Source organism: Rhagoletis zephyria, unplaced genomic scaffold, assembly GCF_001687245.7.
Source record: "Rhagoletis zephyria isolate East Lansing unplaced genomic scaffold, Rhagoletis_zephyria_1.1 Rzeph_scaffold_01401, whole genome shotgun sequence".
Taxonomy (NCBI): domain Eukaryota; kingdom Metazoa; phylum Arthropoda; class Insecta; order Diptera; family Tephritidae; genus Rhagoletis; species Rhagoletis zephyria.
Genome location: NW_016158485.1, coordinates 1 through 25,308, shown reverse-complemented (window position 1 = coordinate 25,308; position 25,308 = coordinate 1). Strand labels below are relative to the sequence as shown.

At 39.7% G+C, this 25,308-nt stretch overlaps 4 protein-coding genes and 1 long non-coding RNA gene across 7 annotated transcripts; 2 read left to right on the top strand and 3 right to left on the bottom strand.

The window, feature by feature from the left end:
- Window positions 1-4,088: 4,088 nt before the first annotated feature.
- On the bottom strand, window positions 4,089-6,536 carry LOC108363885 (uncharacterized). Its single transcript, XM_017617408.1, has 5 exons — window positions 6,522-6,536; window positions 6,364-6,477; window positions 6,022-6,299; window positions 4,620-4,730; window positions 4,089-4,551 (listed from the first exon to the last, which is right to left on the bottom strand). The coding sequence occupies exons 1-5, from the start codon at window positions 6,534-6,536 to the stop codon at window positions 4,383-4,385; spliced, it is 687 nt and encodes a 228-aa protein (XP_017472897.1). The 3' UTR covers window positions 4,089-4,382.
- Window positions 6,537-7,179: 643 nt separating this feature from the next.
- Window positions 7,180-10,271, bottom strand: Tfb1 (transcription factor B1). Of its 3 annotated transcripts, none has more exons than XM_017617380.1 (6): window positions 10,163-10,271; window positions 9,626-9,892; window positions 9,220-9,558; window positions 8,160-9,152; window positions 7,911-8,086; window positions 7,180-7,828 (listed from the first exon to the last, which is right to left on the bottom strand). In XM_017617380.1, the coding sequence occupies exons 2-6, from the start codon at window positions 9,777-9,779 to the stop codon at window positions 7,703-7,705; spliced, it is 1,788 nt and encodes a 595-aa protein (XP_017472869.1). In that variant the 5' UTR covers window positions 9,780-9,892; window positions 10,163-10,271; the 3' UTR covers window positions 7,180-7,702. The 3 variants fall into 3 exon arrangements, with proteins under 3 accessions (XP_017472869.1, XP_017472870.1, XP_017472871.1); XM_017617381.1 differs by having other exon boundaries at window positions 7,572-7,828; window positions 10,159-10,242; XM_017617382.1 differs by lacking the exon at window positions 10,163-10,271 and having other exon boundaries at window positions 7,572-7,828; window positions 9,220-9,553; window positions 9,626-9,713.
- Window positions 10,272-14,466: 4,195 nt separating this feature from the next.
- LOC108363867 (uncharacterized) lies at window positions 14,467-16,191 on the top strand. Its single transcript, XR_001847667.1, has 2 exons — window positions 14,467-15,452; window positions 15,505-16,191. It is a non-coding gene; the product is annotated as an uncharacterized LOC108363867 (long non-coding RNA).
- Window positions 16,192-21,583: 5,392 nt separating this feature from the next.
- Arc2 (Activity-regulated cytoskeleton associated protein 2) lies at window positions 21,584-22,686 on the bottom strand. The gene has a single exon (XM_017617379.1). The coding sequence runs from the start codon at window positions 22,519-22,521 to the stop codon at window positions 21,823-21,825; it is 699 nt and encodes a 232-aa protein (XP_017472868.1). The 5' UTR covers window positions 22,522-22,686; the 3' UTR covers window positions 21,584-21,822.
- Window positions 22,687-24,111: 1,425 nt separating this feature from the next.
- On the top strand, window positions 24,112-25,308 carry LOC108363865 (uncharacterized). The gene has a single exon (XM_017617378.1). It carries the CDS (start codon window positions 24,306-24,308, stop codon window positions 25,038-25,040), a length of 735 nt encoding a protein of 244 aa, XP_017472867.1. The 5' UTR covers window positions 24,112-24,305; the 3' UTR covers window positions 25,041-25,308.

Below are 25,308 nucleotides of genomic sequence, written 5' to 3'. Positions count from 1 at the left end.
TGCGAGTCGAAAAGTCGAAAGTTGCTACTAATTAGAAATGTCAACAAACTCAATGCACAGGCAGCAACAATGTATCGTATCGGCGGTGTTTTGGAAAAACCTCGTAGCTCGAAAATCACTACTACTACCTCGTACCTCGTAAAATTAATTAAAATTGCGCCTTAAAATAATAAAATTCATTATATTTTATTCTAAATAAACTAAAAAGTTCTTTAAACTTAAATTTGGTTCAAAAATTTACTTAAAATTATTTTTGTTATTAATAGCGAGTTTCCTTTTGTTTGAGTTATGATGTTTTGACAAAAGTGCCGCCGATATGTAGCGACTGTTCTCAATACTTTGGCTAAGTGGTTCGCAGCAGTGTTTGATGGAGATACATATGATTCTTGGAAACTGGTTTCAACCTGCCCAACGCAAACCAGTTACATATATCACCGTGCCACAAAAACCAAAAAATTTCGAAATACACGAAGCGATCAATATACTCGCGAAACTATACGCCAAATATAGTAAAACTGCGTTTTTAGTTTGTCTCTCTGGCGTCAGGATTTTTTAAAAGGACTTTGCAGTTATGATGTAGTAGATATGATTAATTCCAAAGGACGAATAGGTATCGAAAATGTCCTTTTAATTAACTATATTTTTGTAAGCTTATACGGTTAGAAAGACGAAATTCTGGAATGTGGTCGAGTGTATATTAGTCCTTAAGTATAATTTTTCAAAAATATTTATAAATGTATTTCAAATTTTCAAATTTTAAAGGGAAGTAATCATATTTCACGTCATACGTCAGAGTGGCCCATGGTTGCCTGTAAAATTGACTGTCCACGGTGTATTTTCCCCATTTTTGTTAAATTTAGTTATGATTGCCATGAATGTTGATTACCAGCATTACTTTGCATTGAATTCATAATTACCCCTTTTTATCCATATAAAAATTAATGTGGTTATGTGTTTTTGATATGGGCGATTCCAGCGAAAAGTCTACCGCGTAAAAAAAATTAAAAGTTCGGCACCCTGAAATTGTGCATACGAAATAATGTATACGAAAAAACCCGAAATAATGCATAAAGGCACAGTTTCGGCTCAAAACCGAATGCATATGAGAAAATAGCGAAATTATGCATACATGCACAGTTTCGATTCAAACCCGAATTAATGCATATATGCACAGTTTCGGTCGAAAATCGAAATAATGCATATGGCAAAAAATAATGAATATATGCACGGTTTAGGTTGCAACCAGGGTTGCCACTTTGGTAAATTATTACCAAAATTGGTAGAAAAAATTCGGGTCGGTAAAAAGGTAAATTATTTCTCATTTTGGTAGATTTTTTTATATTATTCGTCCTCGCTTTATTTTTCGTAATTATCTTTTTATTTTAAATTTCTTTCTAAAAGTATAGTATGTATACTTAATTGCATTCATTTTCAAACGCATTAATGTTCACTTCGTCGTTAAAATTCGAACATATCGTGCCTAAATATTTTAAATGATTCTTTAAATAAAATTAAAAAATGAACAGGCACGTAATTACACACTTTGATTGTTCGAAAAAAATTCAAAGAAACAACGCCAGTTTTTAAAAATCACAATTGTTAAACGAAAAAAAAAAAACATAAAAGTACGGTGGCAAAAAGGATTTTAAATCAACGGGCATTTTTAGGTGCACATTGTTGGTTAAACTGAAACTCAATGGGTTAAAAAGCCGTAGACCCAAAAATGTTCTAAAAATTCAGAGAAAAAAGTTCGAATTTTTGGCGCAAATTTGTTGAATTCTAAATGTGGTACATATTAGTTCTGATCCAATACTTTTCGTGTAAAATCCTGTAATAATGTCAAACAGCAAAATTACTCTCTGAAGTGAGAGTAAAAAGTGAGTAACACCAAAAATTACGGGAACAAAATAAGCATTTTTCCTGTAAAAACGTCAACCAGTGATCGCTTGACACTTTTCATTACTTTACCAAAAGAAAAAATTCGGGTACAATCTTGCAACTTCATTCTCTACACGCCCCTCCAAAAATCGTTCTCATTTGCAGGATTTTAGAGGAGTTTGGACTACGGGATAATTTTTCCTGTAACTTCTTGCAAGTTCGTGTAAAAACGGAGTACTGGATTAGAGCCATTGTGATTTTTAGCTGAAAAACATTTTGAATATTAAAAAAATACCAATCAGCTTTTTGAGCCACTGTATTTGTTTATAACAACTCCGTTGTGGCCTTTAGTATCATCATTTTCGGTTTTAGTTGAATTAAACCGAAAATAAATGGCTAAATAAAAAGTTACTTAATACAAAACTTTTATCAAATAACTAAAAAAAACGAACAAATCTAGAGTTTTTATTAAAACAACTCAAAAATTTATTGGTAGATATTTTTCAGATTTGGTAGTTTGTTTTTTCAAACGGATGGTAAGTATTTATTTTCGTCAGTGGCAACCCTGGTTGCAACTCGAACTTACGCATATTTATTAAAAGAACCAAATTATGTATATATGTACATACATGCATATACTTGGAAAATTAACCTTGAACATTTCCAATATTACTACAAAAACTTTTATATAAATAGTCTTGCCCAATTCGCAGAGTTTTGAAATTTTGTAATCGAAGTCAAAATCCTCTTCAGTTTTTTTGTAACGTCACGCCAGCTCGTAAGTTTACTAATATCTTTAAATCGCTACTACCAACAGTTGTAATTTTTTACCGAATAAAGGGCCATTTAATTGCTATGCAAATCTAGAAAAACCTTTTTAAAATTTTGTCTTTTCAATTCTTTTTTTAACATTTTGTCATACGAGCGTCATGTATGTAACTCCAGTTTGGAAATACAAATATCCATTCGCAAATTCGTATATACGTATAAAATCCGTATATCCGGTTCACATTCGTTCATTTTGTTGTCGGAAAATTCGAATTGTCGGATGTTCAGAGAATCCGGATAGAACTCTCAGCCCTAATATTTATTTGAAGAATATGTACATTAGTTTTCTACCTTAGTTCTCTTCGGTTTACTATTCGCAAGTTCAGAATAATTAAGATCATTAGTTAGTAACATACTTCACTTTAAATAAAATGATAGATATGATTTTTTAGCCGTGGATTCGTTAAAAACGATGCTAACGTCATCTGTGGATCAACGGCACAGTTCTTGTTCTTTTACATATATACATATTTATATATTTCAGACCGTGCTGCCACCTTACATTTTTGATTTTTATGTTTTGAGAAACTAGTAAGCCAAGTCGCGAACTACGGCGACTTCTAACATTAATTGCCTAAATGTATGCTACAGGCATTTAAAAAGGTACATCACAACCCAATAAACATTTTTGTTAAATCTAAATTTGAGAATCAGTCCCAATTGAGAAATGTTGAATTCTTAACTTTTTCGCAAACGTGAGTGGAGCGGAACGAAATGAATTCCAGTTACTCTCTTTGAAATATTTGTATAGTGTTGCCAATGATACATGTAAAAAAAACACAGTTTTTTATAGGAAAGGAATTTTTATTTATGCAGTTTAACAGTTTTTTTAATAGCTTATTTATTCAGTTAGTTTAGCAAAGAAAAATACGGCTGATGTAAAAAATTAGTTGCATAGTTTGTTTTAAAATTAGACAAATTGCGAATAACAGAGCCATTTTGCGACTGATGTAGCAGACTACCGATGGACTTGGACATCTGTGGCATGTGGACACAGATGGAACGGAACGGAATGCTAACAATTTTTTTCTAAAATGTTTCTCAAACCGTTCCTGAATTGATAAACAATGTTAGAGAAAAATTTTCAAACGTTTGGGAAAATCGTATTGCTCAATTGGATTTTCAGCATTGTTTATCATTTGAAACTAAACATTTTCTCAAATTTTTCTCACATTGTTTGTGTTGTATTTCAGTTAGCATTATTGTACTCCTCATGAGCCTTATACGTGACATAATGTTTTTAAGCCTGCTCCATTTGTAACGAAGTTAAGCCAAGCGGTTTCCAATACCTTTGAAGCAGCTTGGCTATCACAGCAGACTGTTTTAATGTCCGCACATAATCTTCGTGGCCAGAGTTATGCCTAGATATTTCACTACTAAATACATGCCATCTATAAACAGGTATAAAATAAGAGAAATTTGCTAAGCGTACGTATGTACGTATATAAATATATGCAACCAACCAGCTCTTCACTTTGAAGAGCTTAGCGGGTACTCTGTCCACAAAGCACCTTTTTATTTTATTGCCGTGTTAATCTCATCTTGATCTAGTGGATTTATGTAAACTTCGTGATTTGAAAGGCGTTGAAAAATATGGATTTTAATTGAGAGCACATTAAAATATTTAATTGGCCTTTTCCCTGTTTTTTTTATTGTTTCAACTTTATTTTTCTCCTCTATTTACTACTCATAAAATCATCGATAATATCACCCAATCGCGCTGAAATCAAATGCAACGGATTCTCTTCGCATTCAGCCGCATAGTGTTCACAAAAGCCATGAGCACCGTCCACTTCGGCTTGATAGTAGGAAAGTGGCAGATTTTCGTACTCAGATGTGCTTGGACTGAAAATGATAAATTAAAGTGCTTTTAGCAGCAGCTAAATTGGGTTGTTGAAACAAAGTTTACTCACGAAAAGAGTATATGAACTAATGTGCCCAGTATGCCGTTGACCTCACCTATACTTGAGAAGTTTGTCTCGCAAATTAAACTTAGTAGGCAGGGTTCTCCATTGTAGCCGCTTCTGAAAAATGGAAAATATTTAAGTAAATTAATATAATAGGAGTATTCACACAATTAATAACATTATAGGTATTGACCAAATTGAGCAAGTGGCCTAACAACGACTGTTTTGCCAGAGTGCCAGGCCACTTGCTCAATGTTATTCATTATGTATGTAAATCGTATGTTTAGCCACATCATAAATATACACTTTTTTTTTTATGTTAAAAGAAAACTATGTTTAGTGAAACAGCTTAATCTACAAGCCTATGCATTATGTATGTATGTATGTACAAACAAACACATTGAACAGAAGATTTAAGCGACAAACTCGCTATAGAAAGTTCTTCGTAGCGCAGGCGAACTCATTTTTAACCGACTTCAAAAAAAGGAGGAGGTTATGAATTCGCCAGAATATTTTTTTTTTTGTTTAACTTTGAAGCACGTTAACCGATTTCTATAACTATTTTTCTTTTCTTTTTAAGGAAAGGTTTGGTTAGAATTGAAGTCCGTTTTGTTTTTTGCTTAAAAATTTACTTGTTATTATTAACTCTTTTCCTTACTATGTACGTAGGTGCAGACTAGCATTTGGAGTTAGGAATAAAAAGCCCATAGAAGTGCTAGCCTAATTTAAAAGCCTTCGAAGGTATGATCAGGTATGGGGTGAATAGTCATGACCAATAGACGACACAAGAGGCCGCGGAGTACATATTTGGCACATAATAATGATAAAAGATTGTTTGTGAAGAAACAAAAATGATAAATAGGGCATTTCGACTTATACTAAGGCAAAGATAGTACTTACAATACATAGATTTGCTACGAGCTTGCAGTAGCGTCATTGAAAGCATTAGTCGTATTTGCGTGCGTTAATAATTAGAGTGTTTACAGTACATAAGTAAACTTGCTTATATGTACATACGTATGTACATATATTAAAAATACCAAAAACCTAATTGATCATAATGTGGGCCAATATTCATCGTCGAGATTCACAGAGAAAGTGTGAACTGAGAAATTTACACTAATCTTTTTTAAGCAACAATTTTTAAGCAAAAAACAAAACTGACTTCAATTCTAATATACTAATTTAAGATTGTCGTTAATTTCATGATACAATGATCGGATGTAAACCAAATTAGTATGGGACCACCTCTGAGGTACCACCTTTCCTTTAAAAAAAGCATTATAGAAATTGGTTTACGTGGTTCAAATTTATGCGGTAACATACATAGAAAAAATATTTCGACAAATTGATAACCTCCTCCTTATTTTAAGTCGGTTAAAAATACTTCCATTTCTAGCCTACTTACTTTTTGAATAGATCACCGAGTATATGGTAGACGCGTGTGCGCGTTAGCAAGGAATTTATTGTACTCTTTCCCCTATGCTGATGCTGTGATTCTGCGCTCCCATTGTCGGTGGCATTCACCTTTGGCTTTGTTGTTGTTTTTGTAACAGTAGTGGTTGTTGGCGCTTTTATAGTTGTTGTTGTGGTTGGATCCGTGCAGTTAGCACAACTAGCTACTGACTGTGACATTTGGCGCGCAGCCTCAGGCAGATTGAAAATGTTATCATCTTCAATACCAGTCTGAAAAGAGGTTTTACTCACGAAATTATATGTTTAAACAACCAACACATTGGGTACTACTAACCGCAATCGGTGGTATACCCCATGTATCGGGTAAATTATAGTTGGCTTCAAAATTATATGACAGAAAGACATTACGATGCGGCAATTCCAATGGCACTGCAATGGCGAAAATAAGCTATATTTATAAAAAAAAAGTTACTTGGTGAGCATTCAACAAACGCGAGTAATATACATATCTAATCATAAATAGCTTCTGATACTTACACCAAGTACGGTATTGGTGGGAAAAAATAGAGTGCCAACACACAAGTTACAACAATATAACAAACTTAATATTATTAAGCACAAAGCTGTAATTCGCTGGAATAAAGCCATTTCAAAAATCTATAACTCGTTTTTTCGTTTTTTTTTTTTTTTAAATAACTAAAGAGCGCTTTCGCGTCTATTCACTTATAAATCAAAACTTCAACTAAATCTATCCTTCGACACACTGTTTGGACCGCTATACGTACGGAATTACTGCTTGAGAATAAATACTTATATTTACTTTTTCATTCTTCAATTTGGAAGCAGCAAGACGCGTTAATGTGCTTCTAATTATAAATGTCAACAAACTCAATTTAATAGAGGCACGATTCTTAGAAAATTATTTCAACCTTCCCAACGCAAAGCAATGAATTTTCTCCATACTTTGAATTATCAATCAAAGTTCAAAATTAACAGCACTCAGCATTTCACTTGCAACTTTAGCCATAGGGTTTTCTCGAATCCAAATGTATGTCGGGTTGTTGGAAAGATGAAGAATATTGGGGCGTTTTCTTGTTTAACATAGAACATCCAAAGGTAAATTTGCACATTCATGCTTCTGGCATAAGAGTGACGATATGTATGTATTTTTAATGTAGTTTTTAATTCTAATTATCTTTTATTTTATATCAATGTTAACGAACTATTTAGAACATAATATTCTTTTCATTTTTGTGTAATTAACACAGGTTTACAAAAAAAAAATCAGGTTTATTCAATGAATTTTACCCTACTTGGCCTTCAATTGATCACGAACCTGACGTGATGAAGGCTAAGGGAACCCGGTTTAGCATTCAGCATGCCGAACAACATACGGATATATAAGTTTGGTTTAATATGGATTAACTTTGTTTTGTAAACCTTTGTAATAATAGAACGAACAGAAAATTATGTTTGTATTAAATAACTGAACTGATAACTTATAAATTGTTTGAATAGGTGAAAGTAAACTATTTTAATGAGCTTTTAGCATTTATAATTATGTATATGTAGCGAGACTGCGTTGATTTTTAGGTATAGTTGACATTATTGCTGCTTTGTCGCTGCATACTGGTAACAACCAAAGCTGGCGCATGCAAATGAACTAACGGTTGCTACCTATGCTGGCGCATTTTGCGGTCCTGCCATGTAACAAATTTTGCATTTGCCGCCTGCAATAAACGATTCAAATGCTGCGTCAACGATGCACCCAATGGTGATAATTCATGCAATGCGCGACTCTGAAAAAAATGAAACAACATAAGCAAAATTTAGGTAAATAAAAATATAAATTCGACGATCATATGAGATCCAAGCAAATACCTCGAACGGCACAAGTTTGGCCATTTTGAAACGTTGGAGAGCCTCGTGCATGCGCATAGCCTTTTCCTCGGCTTCTGCGGTTGTTGGTGGGAAGCTATTCCAGAAATGTTTCAACAATTCTGACAATGATAAATATAGATTACGCAAGTCCTTTTCGAAGTCAGGTGGCACTAACTCTATATAGTACAAACAAAAGTAAATTAGAAGAATTTAATTCTAGTAAGCCATATATATTCAACAAGCACTTACGTCCAGCTGATTGGTCATGGAAGCCACGCATAAGCGCACCACCCGGACTCAGCTCGCCGAGCGCATTTACCGCTGCCGTTGAGCTAACCAAAACTTTATGCGGTGTACGCTGTGTCCAAGTTTCTGTGGCACGCATTAAATGATACTGCACTTCTTCCATGCGTCGCGGATCCTCTTGCATATCATAGCCAGTAATTGGCACTGGACCGTGTAAATAACGTTCCTCTTTTGCTAGTGACAGCTGTTGTGATTTCTTAGGTTTTTTATTGGCATCATTAGCATCAGCTGACTCTATTAGTGGATCACCAAGATCTTCAAAGTGTATTTTTTCCATAATACGTTGGCGTTTTGTTGGTCTAAGTGGACTTCCAGCGGCAGCATGGGCTGCGACATGATTATCAGCATCAGTCCCTTTGCCATCCTTTGAATGTTTTGATTTTTCAGTACCACCATTTGCAGTAGCATGCTCTGTGCTTCTTGCATCTTTAATTTTAGCAGGTCCATTGGCCGTTGAAGTAGAACTGCCAGCTACATCTGCGCAAGTTTTAAGCACCATTATGGAGTGCTGATTAAATCGCTTTATCATATTCTGGTGCACAATGTTGCCACTATTAGCTATATTGCGATTTCCATTAACACTGCCGAAACCTTCTTCTAGCGGCACATCTTCAAACTGTTTAAGATCGAGCAGCGGATCTCCGGCACCTTGTTGTACAGCAGCTTTTAACGTTTGATCATCAATTTTCCCGCATTCCGTAAATATGTCTTTAGAGCCCGCTGTAATACGATCACGATGAAAATAATGCGACTGGAAAAACTTTGTCCAAAATTCCGCCTCCGACAATTTGGCTGGTACATTTTCTTGGTGCTTTCGCTTTACAGCGGGATAGGTCTTAAAAATGCATAAGATTATGTCGGGTGTTAAATTATATTTCAGGCCGTTGCAACCATCCGTTTGTGGTTTGATATCAGCAAGAAAGGCACCAGATACACCTAATAATAAGTATGTGTTGTTGAAATCAAAAATGATATAGCAGCCATAAATGAATTTGATACTTACCAATATCTTGCTTTTTGTTAACATTTTTCATGGCATGCTCCTTGGCGTGTGTGGCCCAGAATTCTTCACTGGTGAGTACTTGTGTTATTACTAAATCCTTATAAAGTTGCAAAAGATTTGGATTTTCCGAAAGTATACGATTTTTCTCTTCCAATTCCTTATCCACTTTTCTTTTAAAGTTTGGCAACAGCTGCTGCAGCAGTTCTTTCACCTTATCACGGTCAGCCAGCATCGCCTGCTGGCCATCACGGTTGACGAAATGGAATGTGGAACTGTTACCGTCATGCAATACGACCTGAAGTTGCACCTTAGGCTTGCCTTCAGGTGATATTTTCTGCACTTTTAAGAAAAATACATTCAATCAAATATTTACTAGCTTTGCAGGGAAAACTAAAGAAGTATTTACTTTTGATATCGGCAAATCGATGCGACACTGCCACAGTATCGCGGTTCTCTGCCATCCAAGCAAGACGCTCGTTCATTACATAGAGCGTTCCGTCGCCCTTTTTGTAACGCACTTCCCCCATTTGCAATAGCACGTCCTCACTGCTAGTCGTCATGCTATCAGCTTTTTACAACACCGTCGATCTTGAATTTCGATTGTCCCCCGCACCCAAAGATGAATACAGACCAATTAGGATGTATCAGAAATAAGGAAGCTGTATTTGGTTGGCTATCATAAAGGAAAGTTTAGAAACATATTATGCCCAATCCATACACATATATAAAATCATTTCATAATATTGCGACAGTCAGGTGCTCCACGGTTCTGGTCATTGTACTTTGCAATCATATTTACATATTCAGCACCGTTTTCTCTTAAACCCATTCATTTTCATGGACGGTATATGTTCCAGTACCACTTCCATTACGAAATGATTCTATTAATTGTTTACTAAATACTGAATTATTAATTTTTTGCACAAAGCAAATACCAACCAACCTTTCCTGGCCCCACCGTCGCCATTTGCAAATTTCCGTAGCGCTACGAGCTGTCATCGCGCTGTCAAACCGTCCACCAACAACTGCACTGAAAAATAAGAATAGGGTTCCCTTGCGCACCCTCTACGGAGTAGCTAGCGGAGTATCTGAAACCAAAAAAGGAACTAAATTTGTTATGAAGGGATACTTGAACGATAAAACTTTGATTTGAATTGTACATATATCTGCACAGAGATGAGGTAATACAAATCATTTCCAGTTTTATATATATTTCTAGGTATATAATGGCATGCGTCTTCGGGGTTAACGCAATCACCTGAGAATTGTCAGGCACAGTTTGGTGTGTAGGCGCACCCTAGCTTGAAAATGCACTTTCATACAACTCTGTGTAGCGCTGCCGTACGTCTTTAAAACATTTGACACTTACAAGGCGACTACACTTTCAGTATTTCTTATTCAATGCATTTCCGCTGACAAACAGAAAATACTTTGGGCAGGATAATAGGTAAAATAAACACTCAGTAAGTCTATGCATCACGAGTAAGAGGAATATTTCCATCTTGATCGTGGTGTGACCTGATTTTTGGCGAAATAGTATAAGATTATAAGAATTTTGCATCACATTTAAAGAAATACGTGTTATTAATGTATTCTCCTGATAAGAAAAATTTAAATATTAAAGCGTTAGGGCCAATTTTAAATGAATATTTAAATGGCACTTAAATTTAATTGTGGATTGTTGTTTGAATGCCATTTAACTTTCGTTGGTTTTCAGATCAACTTTGTTTATAGGTTGTTTCCCTAACAATCCGGACCGGATCCAGTAATTAGAGAATAAGAGAAAAGCTTGCTCTCAAAAATGGAACATAATCCAGAAGCACGGGAACGAAAAAATCGCATTTCGTGCCCAGAATTTGAGATACAGCTTATTCGCGCTGCTTTTATTTATTTTTTCACTTAAATACAAACTCTTGGAAACAGAATTTTTGTTTCACAAACTAGATTTTGGGAATATAAAGATTGAAAATACATACACTATTCCTTAAAAGCACCAAGCTAATGCAACATGTAAACACAAAACAGCTGATATGCACTTTGACGCTTTATCCATTTTTACCTGGAGAAAGATGTTTCGGACAGGAAGAAGAAGACACTTACGATCCAATACGTTCCAATTTTCGCTCTCTATTACCCATTTTGTTGAGTACGGGAATGATTTCTAGGCTATTTTGGGCACCGGCGGGATCCCGCGATGCGTACGGGAAAGAACCTTATATATGCCAAACAATTTGCAGCACTGCTGCTTGTTTATTGAAATTGTTGTTGCATTTGCTTGTTTGTTTACATTTTGTGCTGAACAGCTGATTGTTTTTTGGTGGGATTGGTTAAACAACCTACCAATCAATCTTGGTTGTTTGGTACAAACACACGGTTGCATATCTTATATTTAAATAACCCATGATGCAATAAACGATATGAACTCATATGTTCCTCCAAGGCGCAATATCCACCACCTTTTATGGATGCGCCCTGATGTTCCTCATTAAAGTTGGACATTTGGAAAGAGGGTGTTCTACTTTTTCCTGTTCATTAACGTTTCTTCAGCATCCACAGAAGTCGTTGTAGGTAATGCTATGCCTTCTTGTGTGGTGGCCAACCTGTCAGTGCCCGGTATGAGTCGCTACTAGCCCCGCAACGTCAGGTCAGGGTTTTACTAATAACTGCCATCCCTAAATTGGCGCGTCAAGCGCCAAACAACTGTCAAAAATCCTCATGCCCATACAATTTGTATGAAGCATCCCACAATAACGCGGCGCTAACGCCGAGCAAATGGAATTTTCATTTTTGACAGGGCGTTACGTGTTGAAGTTGGATGCGGAACACGGAAAGAAAGAGAAAGGACAAAAAAGTGAAAGAGGAAACGAGAATAAAAACGAGAGGATCTGAGAAAACGTCAAAAATTACGACGCGTTGATTTGGGGATAGCGCGCGCTGACACTCGTCGACAATGGATAACGCAACGCTTAGCGCTCCAATTTAGGGACGGCAGTAAGTTGTGTATTCTCTTACTGCCATCCCTAAATTGGCGCGTCAAGCGCCAAACAACTGTCAAAAATCCTCATGCCCATACAATTTGTATGAAGCATCCCACAATAACGCGGCGCTAACGCCGAGCAAATGGAATTTTCATTTTTGACAGGGCGTTACGTGTTGAAGTTGGATGCGGAAGACGGAAAGAAAGAGAAAGGACAAAAAAGTGAAAGAGGAAACGAGAATAAAAACGAGAGGATCTGAGAAAACGTCAAAAATTACGACGCGTTGATTTGGGGATAGCGCGCGCTGACACTCGTCGACAATGGATAACGCAACGCTTAGCGCTCCAATTTAGGGACGGCAGTTAGGGTTGTATACGGGCCACATGAGTTAGGATATTCGGCAGCCTACCGCCGCGCTTAAGTATAATTCCACAAATAGTAGGCATGGGTAACACTGCGCCGCGTGGCGCAATTGCGTCAACACCGTAGCTGCAGCTGCTGCGCCAACACCAATATATTAAAAGCACCAGCGCCATTAACACCAAGAAACACATGAGACATACAAACAATTCGCCTTAATTCTTTGATAAATTAGAGGCACTTTTTCTTTGCTTTTGACGCCAGAAACTTATGTATCTTGGCAAATTTAAAGCTTTTACTCAAGAATTATGAGAATATAGTGGCATTTACTGCATTCTTAGCAGCTAAATTCGGTTGGCGGTACAAGCGTTGCTCAGCGCCGAAAATTGAAGAAATAATAGGTAAGACGCTACTAGGGGTACTCTGATGACACTCAGATGGCGCCGTGTTGAAATCAGTACCTACACTGTCCTATTGCGCTGAGTTAGTGTGCTGACACCACAGTTCACGCCGGCGTTATTGAGCTAGCGCCATAAAAATTGCGCTATTACCCGTGGCTAACAAATAGAACATAATAGTACCACTAAGTTTAAACGATTTTTTGGGTTGGCGGAAGTCCCCCTTTTTTTTTGTCAAAGATGTGCAACATTTCTTGTGCACATAAATCGGGCTCCGGTGTCTACAGTAGTTTTGCATATAGCTCCGTTCTGAGTAGGCGGGCTTTGAGAGAATATAACTAGTCTGTTCCAATAGCAGTCCGGTTTACAGGATTTAGTCAGAACTTAGGTCGGTGTTATGCAGAAATTTTGTTTGGCAAACTGCGTGCAATTGTTGTTGCAGCAAACTCGGAGAGAGCGAGTTTGGCGACTCTCACAGCAAACTAATTTTGTTTGGTCAAACTGCAGCAAATTCGGTGTTGTCATATACAAAAATTTTAAATTTTGCGCGTTATGTACATCTGAAATTCTCATTTCGTGTTGGCAATAGCCATGAAAACCATAATGAACGTGCAACCCTGTGCCAAACTCGACATAACCACCTCCGAGCAAACTAAGCAGCCGCCATTTAATTTGGCAAACAAAAGTTTGTCTGCATAACACCGACCTTACAGGAAGTCGTTCCTGTAAAGTGGGAACACATTTGAGAGAGTAACTGAGTAACTGTTCCTAGTAAGAAGTTACAGGATTCATAGCTGAAATACAATGCTGGCGAACGGCGAACTCACCACAGCGAAATTCGCGTTGTCAAAATTAGAACACCCGCAAGCATATGAAATTGAACACAGCCAAAGCGAAATGCGAAGTTCGCTTGGCGGCGTTTCATGGCGATAGATTTATTTCTATCGCCCTGCTGGGCGATGACAGCTGTGCGTGCCAAAGGTGGCCGTATTTCTTTTTTGCTTTCAAAGTTTTAAAAGAAAACAACCTAAACACGATTTTTTTTTGTTGTTTGAAAAATATAGTTGTGGATTCGTTAAATCTGGCTTGAAACAAATTATTTATAATAATCTTTCTTTGTTTTACATTTATATTTGTTATCATTTCCTCATTTCTAAATATGGTTTAGTTTTTTCCAAATATGGTCACCCAAATTATAAAGGCGACCAAATGGGATCAGCTGTTTTCNGAACCTTATATTTGTTAAAAAATGGAAGTAAACAACGAAATATTTGAATATGTATAGATTTTAATAATTATTTAGTGATATTTCAGCCAAATCAGTATAGTACCAATGACATGTAAACAAACTGTCTGACGTTTTTACAGGAAATAGTGCTTTTTGCACGATCCAGAAAAGAAAGGTCGCGCCATTCGCGGACCGCTAACCCTCTCTTCGTCGATTTGACAGCATCCACCTAATCGCTGACGTCATAAAATACTTTTGTTTACATTCCCTTCCAACNGTTTACGGGGCAAAGTCTTCTTTGCACTTTCGTAGTGCTTTGACGGCTTCACCTTGGAAACTTTATTACTTCTAATTGAGGAGCAGATAGTGGAGACAACTTAGGTTCACCATCACAGCTTTTCAGCCGCACACGCGGATACACGCTGTGTCGAGCACGGCTACAGATGGCTGCGGACGCCAGCAATGGAGTTCCTTCATTGCCGAACATACATACATACATACATATGTACATAGGTTCTTCAATTAATGAAGATTATCAAGAATGAAAACAAACCAAGTGAACCGAGTCACAACTCGAACCAGCCGCGCTTCAACGGTAATAGCAGCTCTTTGCTTCGCTTAACATATCTCACAATAATCGAGTTTCTTTCTTCATTCGAAATGTGAGTGAATTCTCTTCTCCTGCGACTAGAAGCGCAGTGGTTTAATGAGCATGTAATGGGGAAGCTGAAAGCTTTACGGAGTTTTTCAGCTGCTCAACAAGCGCATAGATACCAAAGCGCTTAGAGTGCAAGGGAACGGGGTTACTGCTTCTCGTTTGATGGAAGAGAGCTTTGATTTGTTGTTTGATTTGTTAAGTTCAGAGGCAGGGTGGAATATTTCATAATAGACGTCGTTGGCAAGGGGAGTGACTCAAAACCCGCTGCATTTTTCTGCTGATAACGGCAGTGCAATAGTCAAGGAGTGGGGGTTTAACTGTAGTTGGCTTTTGCCTTTGTTGCAATTGGAATAACTCATACTGAAGACCGGTTGGCAGGTGGATTAACGTCTCGGCGTTCCTTCACTTGTTTGGTGGGCTCAGTGTGAGTTAGGCTATTGCTGCCAATTCTCAGCTGCAACTGTTCTACCCTAGCCATGAACATGACTTTTGCACTCTGATATCCGCTCTAAAATGTGGCAAAACCAAACCCGTTGCATATGGAAGTGCTGCCTGACACTTTGTGTTTCGAATTTATCATTCGCGTCTGTCCATTTGAGCGGCATTGCAGAGTAGGAGGTGCATTCGCGATCCTCTCACATTTTGGTGTATGTCTCTTCGGAGGTATTCGCTGAGTGTGTGGGGAGGCGAATGGTTCCAATCGCTCTGTATTCCTCTCATTTGGTAGACGAGTGGATTCTTTTCACTTTATGTTGGCAGTAAGTCTGTATGTGACAAAACCAAAATCGCAATTTCGCGATTTTAAACAAATAAATCTTTTAAGATTTGCAGCTACGGCTGAATTAAATTGTACAACGATGGCTATGCTGTCGCCATTCGTACAATTGGCACGCCAAACTGGCGATCTGCGAGTGGTTCGTACTTCTTCGCAACGTCAGGTGTATGGCACGCCTACCCCCAAATGCGCCAAAGCATTCACTCAAAAACCTTAGCTTAGATCCGTCGCTCATTTTTCCTCCAAAAATGTTGCGACGATCTAAGCTATCGCAAAACCAGAACAAATATTTCTCATTTCGCGATAGCCAATTGTAGTATTCAATCCCATCGTATATTTGCCGAGAGCGCCAAAATGTGGAGGATCTGGCCCATATTTCGGATGAATGGCGGTGGGTAGTACCACCAGCTAAGATTTTAGAAGAATCACTGCATTGCGAGCTTAGACATTCCAGTTCAAAATGAGAAATATTTGTTCTGAAGACTGTCTTTTTTCAGAGTTCCTATAGGAACATATATATACATACATACACACATATATGTACTAAAATTTTTGTAAATATTTAGCATTAAGATTGGCAAAAGAAAAAAGAAGTAAAAACAAACACAAAAAATATACCTTGAAAAGGAATAATAAAAACAAAGGGGGCTTAAAACAAAAGAACAAAAGCCCTCACAACAAAATTTTTACTGTATTATTACTGAGGAAAAGGGTGGTCAATATGCATTCAGGTGTGGATGAGTGTCTCAACTAAAAAGAAAAATCATCGTTAGGTCATTTGCTGACTGGTGCGGGGTTTCTTCTAGTATCTGATATAGTTTTCAGAACGACATGTCGTGGCGGCCTGTACCAGTGCCAGCACAGTGCTGTAAAACCATAAGAAGTTTTTCCTGCGGAAGTTGATTGAGAAGAAGAAGAAAAGCAAAATGTCCACGGAGGACCAAGGCAGATGAAACGGCATGCGCCAACATTAGTAACAAGGTACCTCTCCGTACGGAAAATCCTCAGAGTAGTGGAGCAGGCTTTTCGTAAAAAGCTCAACACGCAGAGAAAAGTATCCGGTGAGCTTGCTGTGGATAAAAAAAGCGGCAGTGCTGCTTAACCAATTTCGATCCGCCCGTGAATAGGTCAGTGGGCACTGATTCCCGTAAAGGTATATGGGTAGTAAAATTTCCAGTTGGACCCAGTATCGGTTGGAAATGGTCATTAAATTTAGGAGGAAGTGAAAGCTTTTTAGAATTTTAGAGTTGCGGTAGTTATGAGGTAAATTTAATATTAGGGAATTTAAATTTATAAATTAGGGTTCACACCTAGTCCTCAGTTCGCAGACCAGTTTGCAACCAAGTTCAGATATCCTTGCGTAAGTGCATACAGAGTTTCTGAACTCCCAAATGGGTAACTTACACCCACTCTTTTCTAGATGTACGCCTCTTCTGTCACATATCAAGCGATAGATAAATGGCAGAAGATCGACTTCGACTTTCAGTTTATCTAGGCAGTTTACGATTGCCTTAGAAAGGTCGTTATTTGAACCCCCGTTAATTTCAAGGAAGGCAACAACCAACTGCGTAGATCTTCTACAAGAAGCGTCCTGGCTCATCGCCTTATCTCCTGCCTTGTCCTTTAAGTGCCCAAGGTTAATATGATTTCTAACGAGATCTCATCTAAATCCCGAGGATTCCTGTCTGATTTCTAATTTTTTGCAGAAGTTCCTACATAACATCTCTTTGTCGTTCTTAATTTTGGACTGATATTTCCTAAGACCAATCATATACGATACGATGGAGGATGGTTCCGTGCGCAGAAGTGGACAACTTTTGACTGCCATTCACCTGGGAGTGGCCAGAAGCGATTCTTGTGCGTACGGTTCAAATCGCAGCTCACAACGTCCGGATATTTATATCCACGTATCCTCTGGGTAGCAACCAAACACCCGTTTGGGAGCGAGCTAAAGTGAGAAGGCGTAAAACTTCGCGTGCGCTGGGTTTGGGTCCCGCCACGTTAAAACCCCGCCCAATGAAAAAATCCAACAAGCCTCGGATGAGACCCCCTTTTTCTGATGACGACCACGGCAAACGTATAAAGGACTATGATTTAAGGGTATGCACCTGGAATATCCGGACCCTTAATGGGGAAGGTGCCTCTGCCCGGCTGGTTGATGTCCTCGGGAAGACAAAGGCTGACATCACCGCCATCCAAGAAATGCGATGGACGGGGCAAGGTAAAGTAAGCGTGAAGCCTTGCGACGTCTACTACAGTTGCCACGTAAAGGAGCGCAAATTCGGTGTTGGATTCGTGGTAGGAGAGAGACTCCGTCGCCGAGTACTGGCGTTCACCCCGGTGGACGAACGTCTAGCCACAATCCGCATCAAAGCTAGATTCTTCAACATCTCGCTCATCTGCGCCCATGCCCCGACGGAAGAGAAGGATGAGGCGTCCAAGGATCTCTTCTATGAGCGCTTGGAACGTACATATGAGCGCTGCCCCCGACACGATGTCAAAATCGTGCTTGGCGATTTTAATGCCAAGGTGGGCAAGGAAGGGATCTTTGGCGCCACTGTCGGAAAATTCAGCCTCCACGACGAAACGTCCGATAACGGACTGAGGCTGATCGACTTCGCCGGGGCCCGAAATATGGTAATATGTAGTACTAGGTTCCAGCATAAGAACATCCACCAAGCTACATGGCTGTCTCCAGATCGAAAAACGAGAAACCAAATCGATCATGTTGTGATAGACGGAAGGCATGCTTCAAGCGTTTTGGACGTACGTACACTCCGAGGGCCAAACATCGACTCGGACCACTATCTTGTTGTAGCCAAGATACGCAACCGCCTCTGTGCAGCAAAAAATGTGCGCCCAACAATGCAAGGAAAGCTTAACGTCGAAAAGCTGCAATCACAACAGACGGCCAATTTATTCGCCACTCGACTCACACACCTGCTCTCTGAGAGCACTCTTCAACAATCCGACGTACGCGAGCAGTGGAACCACATTTCCCGATCATTAAGTACCGCCGCCGAAGAAGTAGTTGGATTTCAGCGAGCCCGAAAGAACAACTGGTACGATGAGGAATGTCAAGAAGCCGCAGAGAAAAAAGATGCCGCCTACAGGGCCACGCTGCGATCGGGCGCAACGCGAGCCATGTGGGACCGTTATAGGGAACTGAAGAAGGAAGCGAGACGTATTTGCCGCAATAAGAAGAGAGAGGCCGAAATACGTGAGTGCGAAGAGCTTGAGATGCTGGCCGACAGGAAGAACGCCCGAAAATTCTACCAGAGGGTTAGGCGACTTACGGAAGGTTTCAAGACCGGGGCGAACTCCTGTAAGAACAACAATGGCGACCTAGTGACCGATGTCCAGAATATACTTAAATTGTGGAGGGAACACTTTTATAACCTACTGAATGGTAGCAGCGCTGAAAGTAGTGAGGAAGACGAACCCGAGTCCCCAGTCGATGATGATGGAGTAGCTGTCCCACCGCCTGACTATGACGAGGTACGTATAGCGATTACGCGGCTGAAAAACAACAAAGCTGCTGGAGCTGACGGCCTGCCAGCCGAGCTATTCAAGTACGGCGGCGAGGAGCTGATGAGGTGCATGCATCAGCTCGTATGCAGAATATGGTCAGATGAACGCATGCCCGACGACTGGAATTTAAGTGTGCTCTGCCCAATCCACAAGAAAGGCGACCCCGCCATACGCGCCAACTACCGCGGAATTAGCCTTCTAAGCATAGGTTACAAGGTCTTATCGAGCGTATTGTGCGAAAGACTGAAGCCCACCGTCAACGAGCTGATTGGACCTTATCAGTGTGGCTTTAGGCCTGGAAAATCCACCATAGATCAGGTATTCACAATACGCCAAATCTTGGAAAAGACCCGCGAGAATAGGATCGACACACACCATCTATTTGTCGATTTCAAAGCCGCTTTCGACAGCACGAAGAGAAGTTGCCTTTATGCCGCGATGTCTGAATTTGGTATCCCCGCGAAACTAATACGGCTGTGTAAAATGACGTTGAGCAATACCACCAGCTCCGTCAGAATAGGGAAGGACCTCTCCGAGCCGTTTGATACCAAACGAGGTTTCAGACAAGGGGACTCCCTTTCGTGTGATTTCTTTAATCTTATGTTGGAGAAGATAATAAGAGCCGCAGAACTGAACCGCTCAGGCACAATACTTTATAAGAGCGTACAATTGCTGGCGTATGCCGACGACATCGATATTATCGGTAAAAACAAGGGCTACGTCTGTTCTGCCTTCTCGGGATTGGATAGAGAAGCAAAGCGAATGGGTCTGGTGGTGAACGAGGACAAAACGAAGTATCTCCTGTCAGCACACAAACAGTCAGAGCATACGCGTCTTGGCACCCACGTCACTGTTGACAGTTACAAGTTTGAAAAAGTAGACGACTTCGTTTATTTGGGAACCAGCATTAACACCAATAATAATGTCAGCCTTGAAATCCAACGGAGAATCACTCTTGCCAACAAGTGCTACTTTGGGCTGAGTAGGCAATTGAGAAGTAAAGTCCTCTCTCGTCGTACAAAGATCACACTCTATAAGTCACTCATCATGCCTGTGCTGGTGTATGGCGCGGAAGCATGGACAATGAAAGCATCTGATGAGGCGGCTCTTGGAGTTTTCGAGAGAAAGATTCTGCGAAAGATTTACGGACCTTTACGCGTTGGTGATGGCGAATATCGCAGACGATTTAACGATGAGCTGTATGAGCTTTACAACGATATAGACATAGTGCAGCGAATTAAAATTCAGCGGCTCCGCTGGCTTGGCCATGTCGTTCGGATGGACAGAAACGCTCCTGCTCTGAAAATATTCAACGCGGGCCGCGATGCTGGTAACAGAGGAAGAGGAAGGCCTCCTCTGCGTTGGAAAGACCAGGTGGAGAAGGACTTGGCTTCACTTGGCATTTTCAATTGGCGTCAGTTAGCACAGAAGAGAAATGACTGGCGTGCTGTTTTGGACTCGGCCAAAATCGCTTAGGCGGTTACAGCGCCAAATAAGAAGAAGAAGAAGAATCATATACGATCTCCAGTCGAAGCCAAAGCGATTTCTTCTGGCTTGGTTGAGCAGGTGTCCACTTGAATCCCCCTAGATCTTCTTTATACCCTAGTGCGGAATGTCCCTGTCCATATGATCTCTAATCCGCACTTTAATACAATAGAGTGACATTTTCGACCAATTCGTTTATCGACTTATCCTGTTCCAAAACAGATGCCCTCTCAGATTCCTCTAAGGACTGTTTCTTGGACGTGGTTCGTTAATAGCAAACAATGCTTGGAAAAGCATTATGTGATTCAGTTACATATGTACATCAATAGGTTAGGTTAAACATTAAATATTAATTTCATTTAATTTTACTTATTTTTGCGAGACCACTACATGACTTTTTAAGCATCATTTCTTGTCTAGTTTCGAACTATCCCGAAATGATTCCGAACTATTCCAAATTGTCCCTACGTAGTCCTTAAGTGGTTCTGAAAAAGTCGTGAACGAAATGGTCCCTTAATAGTCCCAAAATGATTGTGGACTAGTCCTACAAAACTAGGCCCAAAATGGTCTTAAACTAGTTCCAAAATTATCCCAAACAAGTCCCAAATGTTTCTTAAATAGTCCTGAACTATTCCCAAAATGGTCCAGAAATAGTCTCAAAATTGTCTCCAAATAGTCTGCTGGGTTAACGAAAATTTTATGTTTTCTTTATGCATCAAAATGAAAATTAAATATCTGCGGTCTAGGGATTTATTTCATTTCCGACTGGGTATTTCTTGTAGCGATTGCGTTGGAGTAATGCCACTGCTTTCAGAATTGTTTATTTATTTTTTGGTTCCAATTGCATTTTATTCATGATTTTTAATGTTTGGGGATTCCCACAAATAAGAACAAGTGATGGCCTACATATATACATACTAGAGAGGAATAAAAAAGAAAATCTGTGATTCAGAATTTGTTAATTTAAGTACATACATATATATGCGTTATATATAGTATACTTAAAGTATTATTTTATTAAAAGTGTTGTTCAACTTACAATGAAAACTTATAAATACACTTAAATATATAAATACATATGTATATAAGTATGTACAAACATATTTATGTATTTCGTATGCACTTAAAATCTTATGGGGAACACATTAATTATGAGTAGGTACTATTCTAATCACTCCGCCGCTTGCCGCTCACCACTGCCTTCTGTTGTGTCGCTCCACATTGCGTCCCTTCTCCAACAGTTCCCGATAAGTTTTGACTTCATGTCGCGGTATTTGCTGCTGATATTTCGAATCCAACAGGCCATAAACAAAATCCAGCTCTGTTTCCACATCATGTCGTCCTTCGGGTAATTTTGCTATCAGCGCACGCTTCTGACACACGAACGTATCAATCGGCGTGTGATCTGTTTGCTTTGATGCGAAAATCTCCACATAAAGTTGATAAGGTGGTTTTGTTGGTGAAAAATGATCTCGCAGCAGCGTCAATGCATCTTGCCATGACTTGGCGTCACGACGTACACCTTTCCACCAAGTAGAAGCAATACCTTGGAAGAGAAGTGGCAAACCTTTCAATGCATCTTGATCGCTAATGCCTTCCATATCTTTGTAGGTCTCCACGGCATTGATGAACTCCTCGACGGCGTCATTGTCGCGTTGGCCATGGAAACGTACATTACAATTGCCAAAACTGCCTTTTGATTTGTTTGCTTGTTGCTGCTGCTCGTTATGTTGTGGACCCAGCGCACGAATTGTGGCGAGTAGCTTTTCGAATTGCTCATCGGACATGCGACCGGTGGACATTTTGCGAAAATTCTGCGTTAATTTTTGAGCGAGCGCGCGACAAAATGTGGCTGGCAGTTTTACAGCCAAGAGGCGACTGTTTGCCATCTCGATATTCGTATGCTTGGAGAGCTGTTCTCTCTTTTTGTTTTTTTGGGAGACTCATTTGGAGCGAAAAGCTCCAACACTTCACTGCCAGCTCAGCTGTTGTGAAATGGTTTGTTTCAGCTTGTTTACTACAAAACACTGCATTTTATTAGTCATCGGTGTGTTTGTACAAATATATTTATTTATTAATGCATTTATGTACGTACGTATTTGGTGAGAGTTTTATTCATAAAAATATTGCGCCCTACTATAAATGTATGTAGGTGTACCTAAAAAATATAGTTAATTATAAAAGATAAGATATGAAACTTGGGGTTTTTTCAGAAGCACCTGTTGCTTGAATTCTGAGAAATGTTTTCAAAGTTGTGCCAAAATGTTTTTACAAATGTTTCTCCTTCATTGCCGCCGTAACGGCTTATGTGATTTTGGGCGAGTTTAACATATCACGCCAAACTTTGCTTCTTCTTGCTAACTAGCGTAAATTTAAAATACCAAGTTTTAGGGCCGAAGTATTTGACCAAGCTAGTAGACATGCTTTGGTCCAGTCATGCCTGCGGGCAGTCACTCATGGTTCTGATCTTTACTTGAGTGTTGCCCAATGACGATGTTATTTTACGCCCACAAAGCATAGCGTCGATCTAACCAACAGAAGTACATAGGGTCCTTGGACCAATGCCCCCGAGATATGTAGAAGCATTACCCAAAACCCCCACGATGTCCACAGACGTACACAGAGCAGTCTCCTTGGCTCCGAAGGCGCTTTTGATCCTGCTAACCAGACACTGTGCAGCCGAATCCGTCGTTTTCTCGTCACTCTAAAGTTTTGAGAGAAAAGGAAATAAGGCTAATAGGTCAACATGGTTTAGATAATTCAAGGAGCCTGTAGTCCGATTTAGGAATAAATAACAGGGACACCTTCCTCCAAGGATACAGTATGTATACCTAGCAATAACTGGCCCTAAATAAAAAGATCAGCGGATCAATGATTTCCTTAATATACATATATCTGTAGTTGAAAGACTCCACCGTTCACCTGAATATGAGATAGGGGTCATCTGATCATGTTCCACCGAGGAGCCTCGAAAATGCACAAAATGCTTCATAGTCTCGATTCTTTATTATTAAGTTTTTATGATTTTTTTTAGTAGGTACCATTTTTTAACTAGTGTGCCGTAAATAATTTCATCATATACAGAAATCGTTAACGATTCCAAGAATAATATTTGCATTGTATGCGTAAACCGATATATGTACATATGTATGTACTTGCAGTCGAACATACATTTATACAAATATAATATAATTATACACATTTTTTCAGTCGGTCCAAAAAGGTTGGTGCGTCAGTTTTATTTAGCCGGCAAACTAAATACATACGATTATTTACTACTTATGCAAATGTAAGTGTGTATTATGCACATCGTCGCGTAGAGAGCAATTTACGCTGTGTGTTTTCAGGTTTTTCAGCTGCACTGCCCTCGAAAATTCGTAGCGAGCTTTTGCTAAAACTACATATCTTAATACATAAATACCTACACATACAGTAGTTTTCTCTCAGCTTTTGTGCCTATAAAAGCCACATCCCTTCGCAACGAAATTCAGTCTCTTACGACCACAGCTAGTCAAGATTATTTGTAGCGGGAAGACATTCGCTAACAACTATTGGCTTTGTTCGCTGCTAACAACAACAAACAGTGAATTATTCCAACAAAACAGCAAACAGTTATTAACGTGCGTGCTATTTTAATTTCTCATCAACAAAGTCCAAAGTTCATTTCAACAAAATGGCTCAACCCGTTGTGCAAATGACCGCCGATCAACTGCAGTCACTAATCGAATCAGTGCGTTTGGCTGCCGTAGCAGGCGCTAGCAGTGCTGCTCCAGCTACCGTCCAAACCAAGGGCAGCTTCACCAACTGCACCAGCCGTTTTGGTGGTCAGCGCGACCACGAAGCCGTTGAGGAGTTCATCACCTCCATTGTAACATACAAGGAAATCGAGTCTATCAGCGATGAAGATGCACTTAAGGGGCTTTCCTTGCTGTTCTACGGTCTGGCGTCCACTTGGTGGCAAGGCGTGCGCAAAGAAGCGAAAACTTGGGCGGACGCCATTGCTTTAATACGCGATCATTTCTCGCCCACCAAGCCCGCCTACCAGATTTACTTGGAGGTCTTTGAGAAGAAACAAGAGGACAGCGTTGCTATTGACACATTCATCTGTCAGAAGCGTGCGTTACTCGCACAACTGCCAGAGGGACGTCACGACGAGGAAACCGAATTGGATTTGGTCTATGGTCTGTTGAACATCAAGTATCGCAGGAATATACTGCGTCAGGACCTTAAGACCTTCCGCGAATTGCTGGAGAAGGGTCGCATCATCGAACACAACGACTTGGAATCAGAAGCTGTGCAAACAGGTCCAGTGCGTGGCTCAAAGCGTACCAAACGGTGCACCCATTGCAACTTCCGTGGTCATACATTCGAAGAGTGTCGCAAGCGCCGAACCACTGCTGATGAATAAACACTAACTACACTACATGCATCCACCTTCTCAACCAGACATTCCAATCACTAAACCGATGACGACAAAACGCACACAACACCGGCGAGAGGACGCTGACAGTCATGACTCAACAATGACGTCACAGTCCGAGCAGCTTACGTCGCTACCGCATTACTGAAGCAGTACTTTCGCACCAACAGAAGCAGTGATTGAACATTGAACTTTGGTGATGTCGGCGAATCACGGCAACAGCAGCAACATTACTACTTAGAGTTAGTATATACAC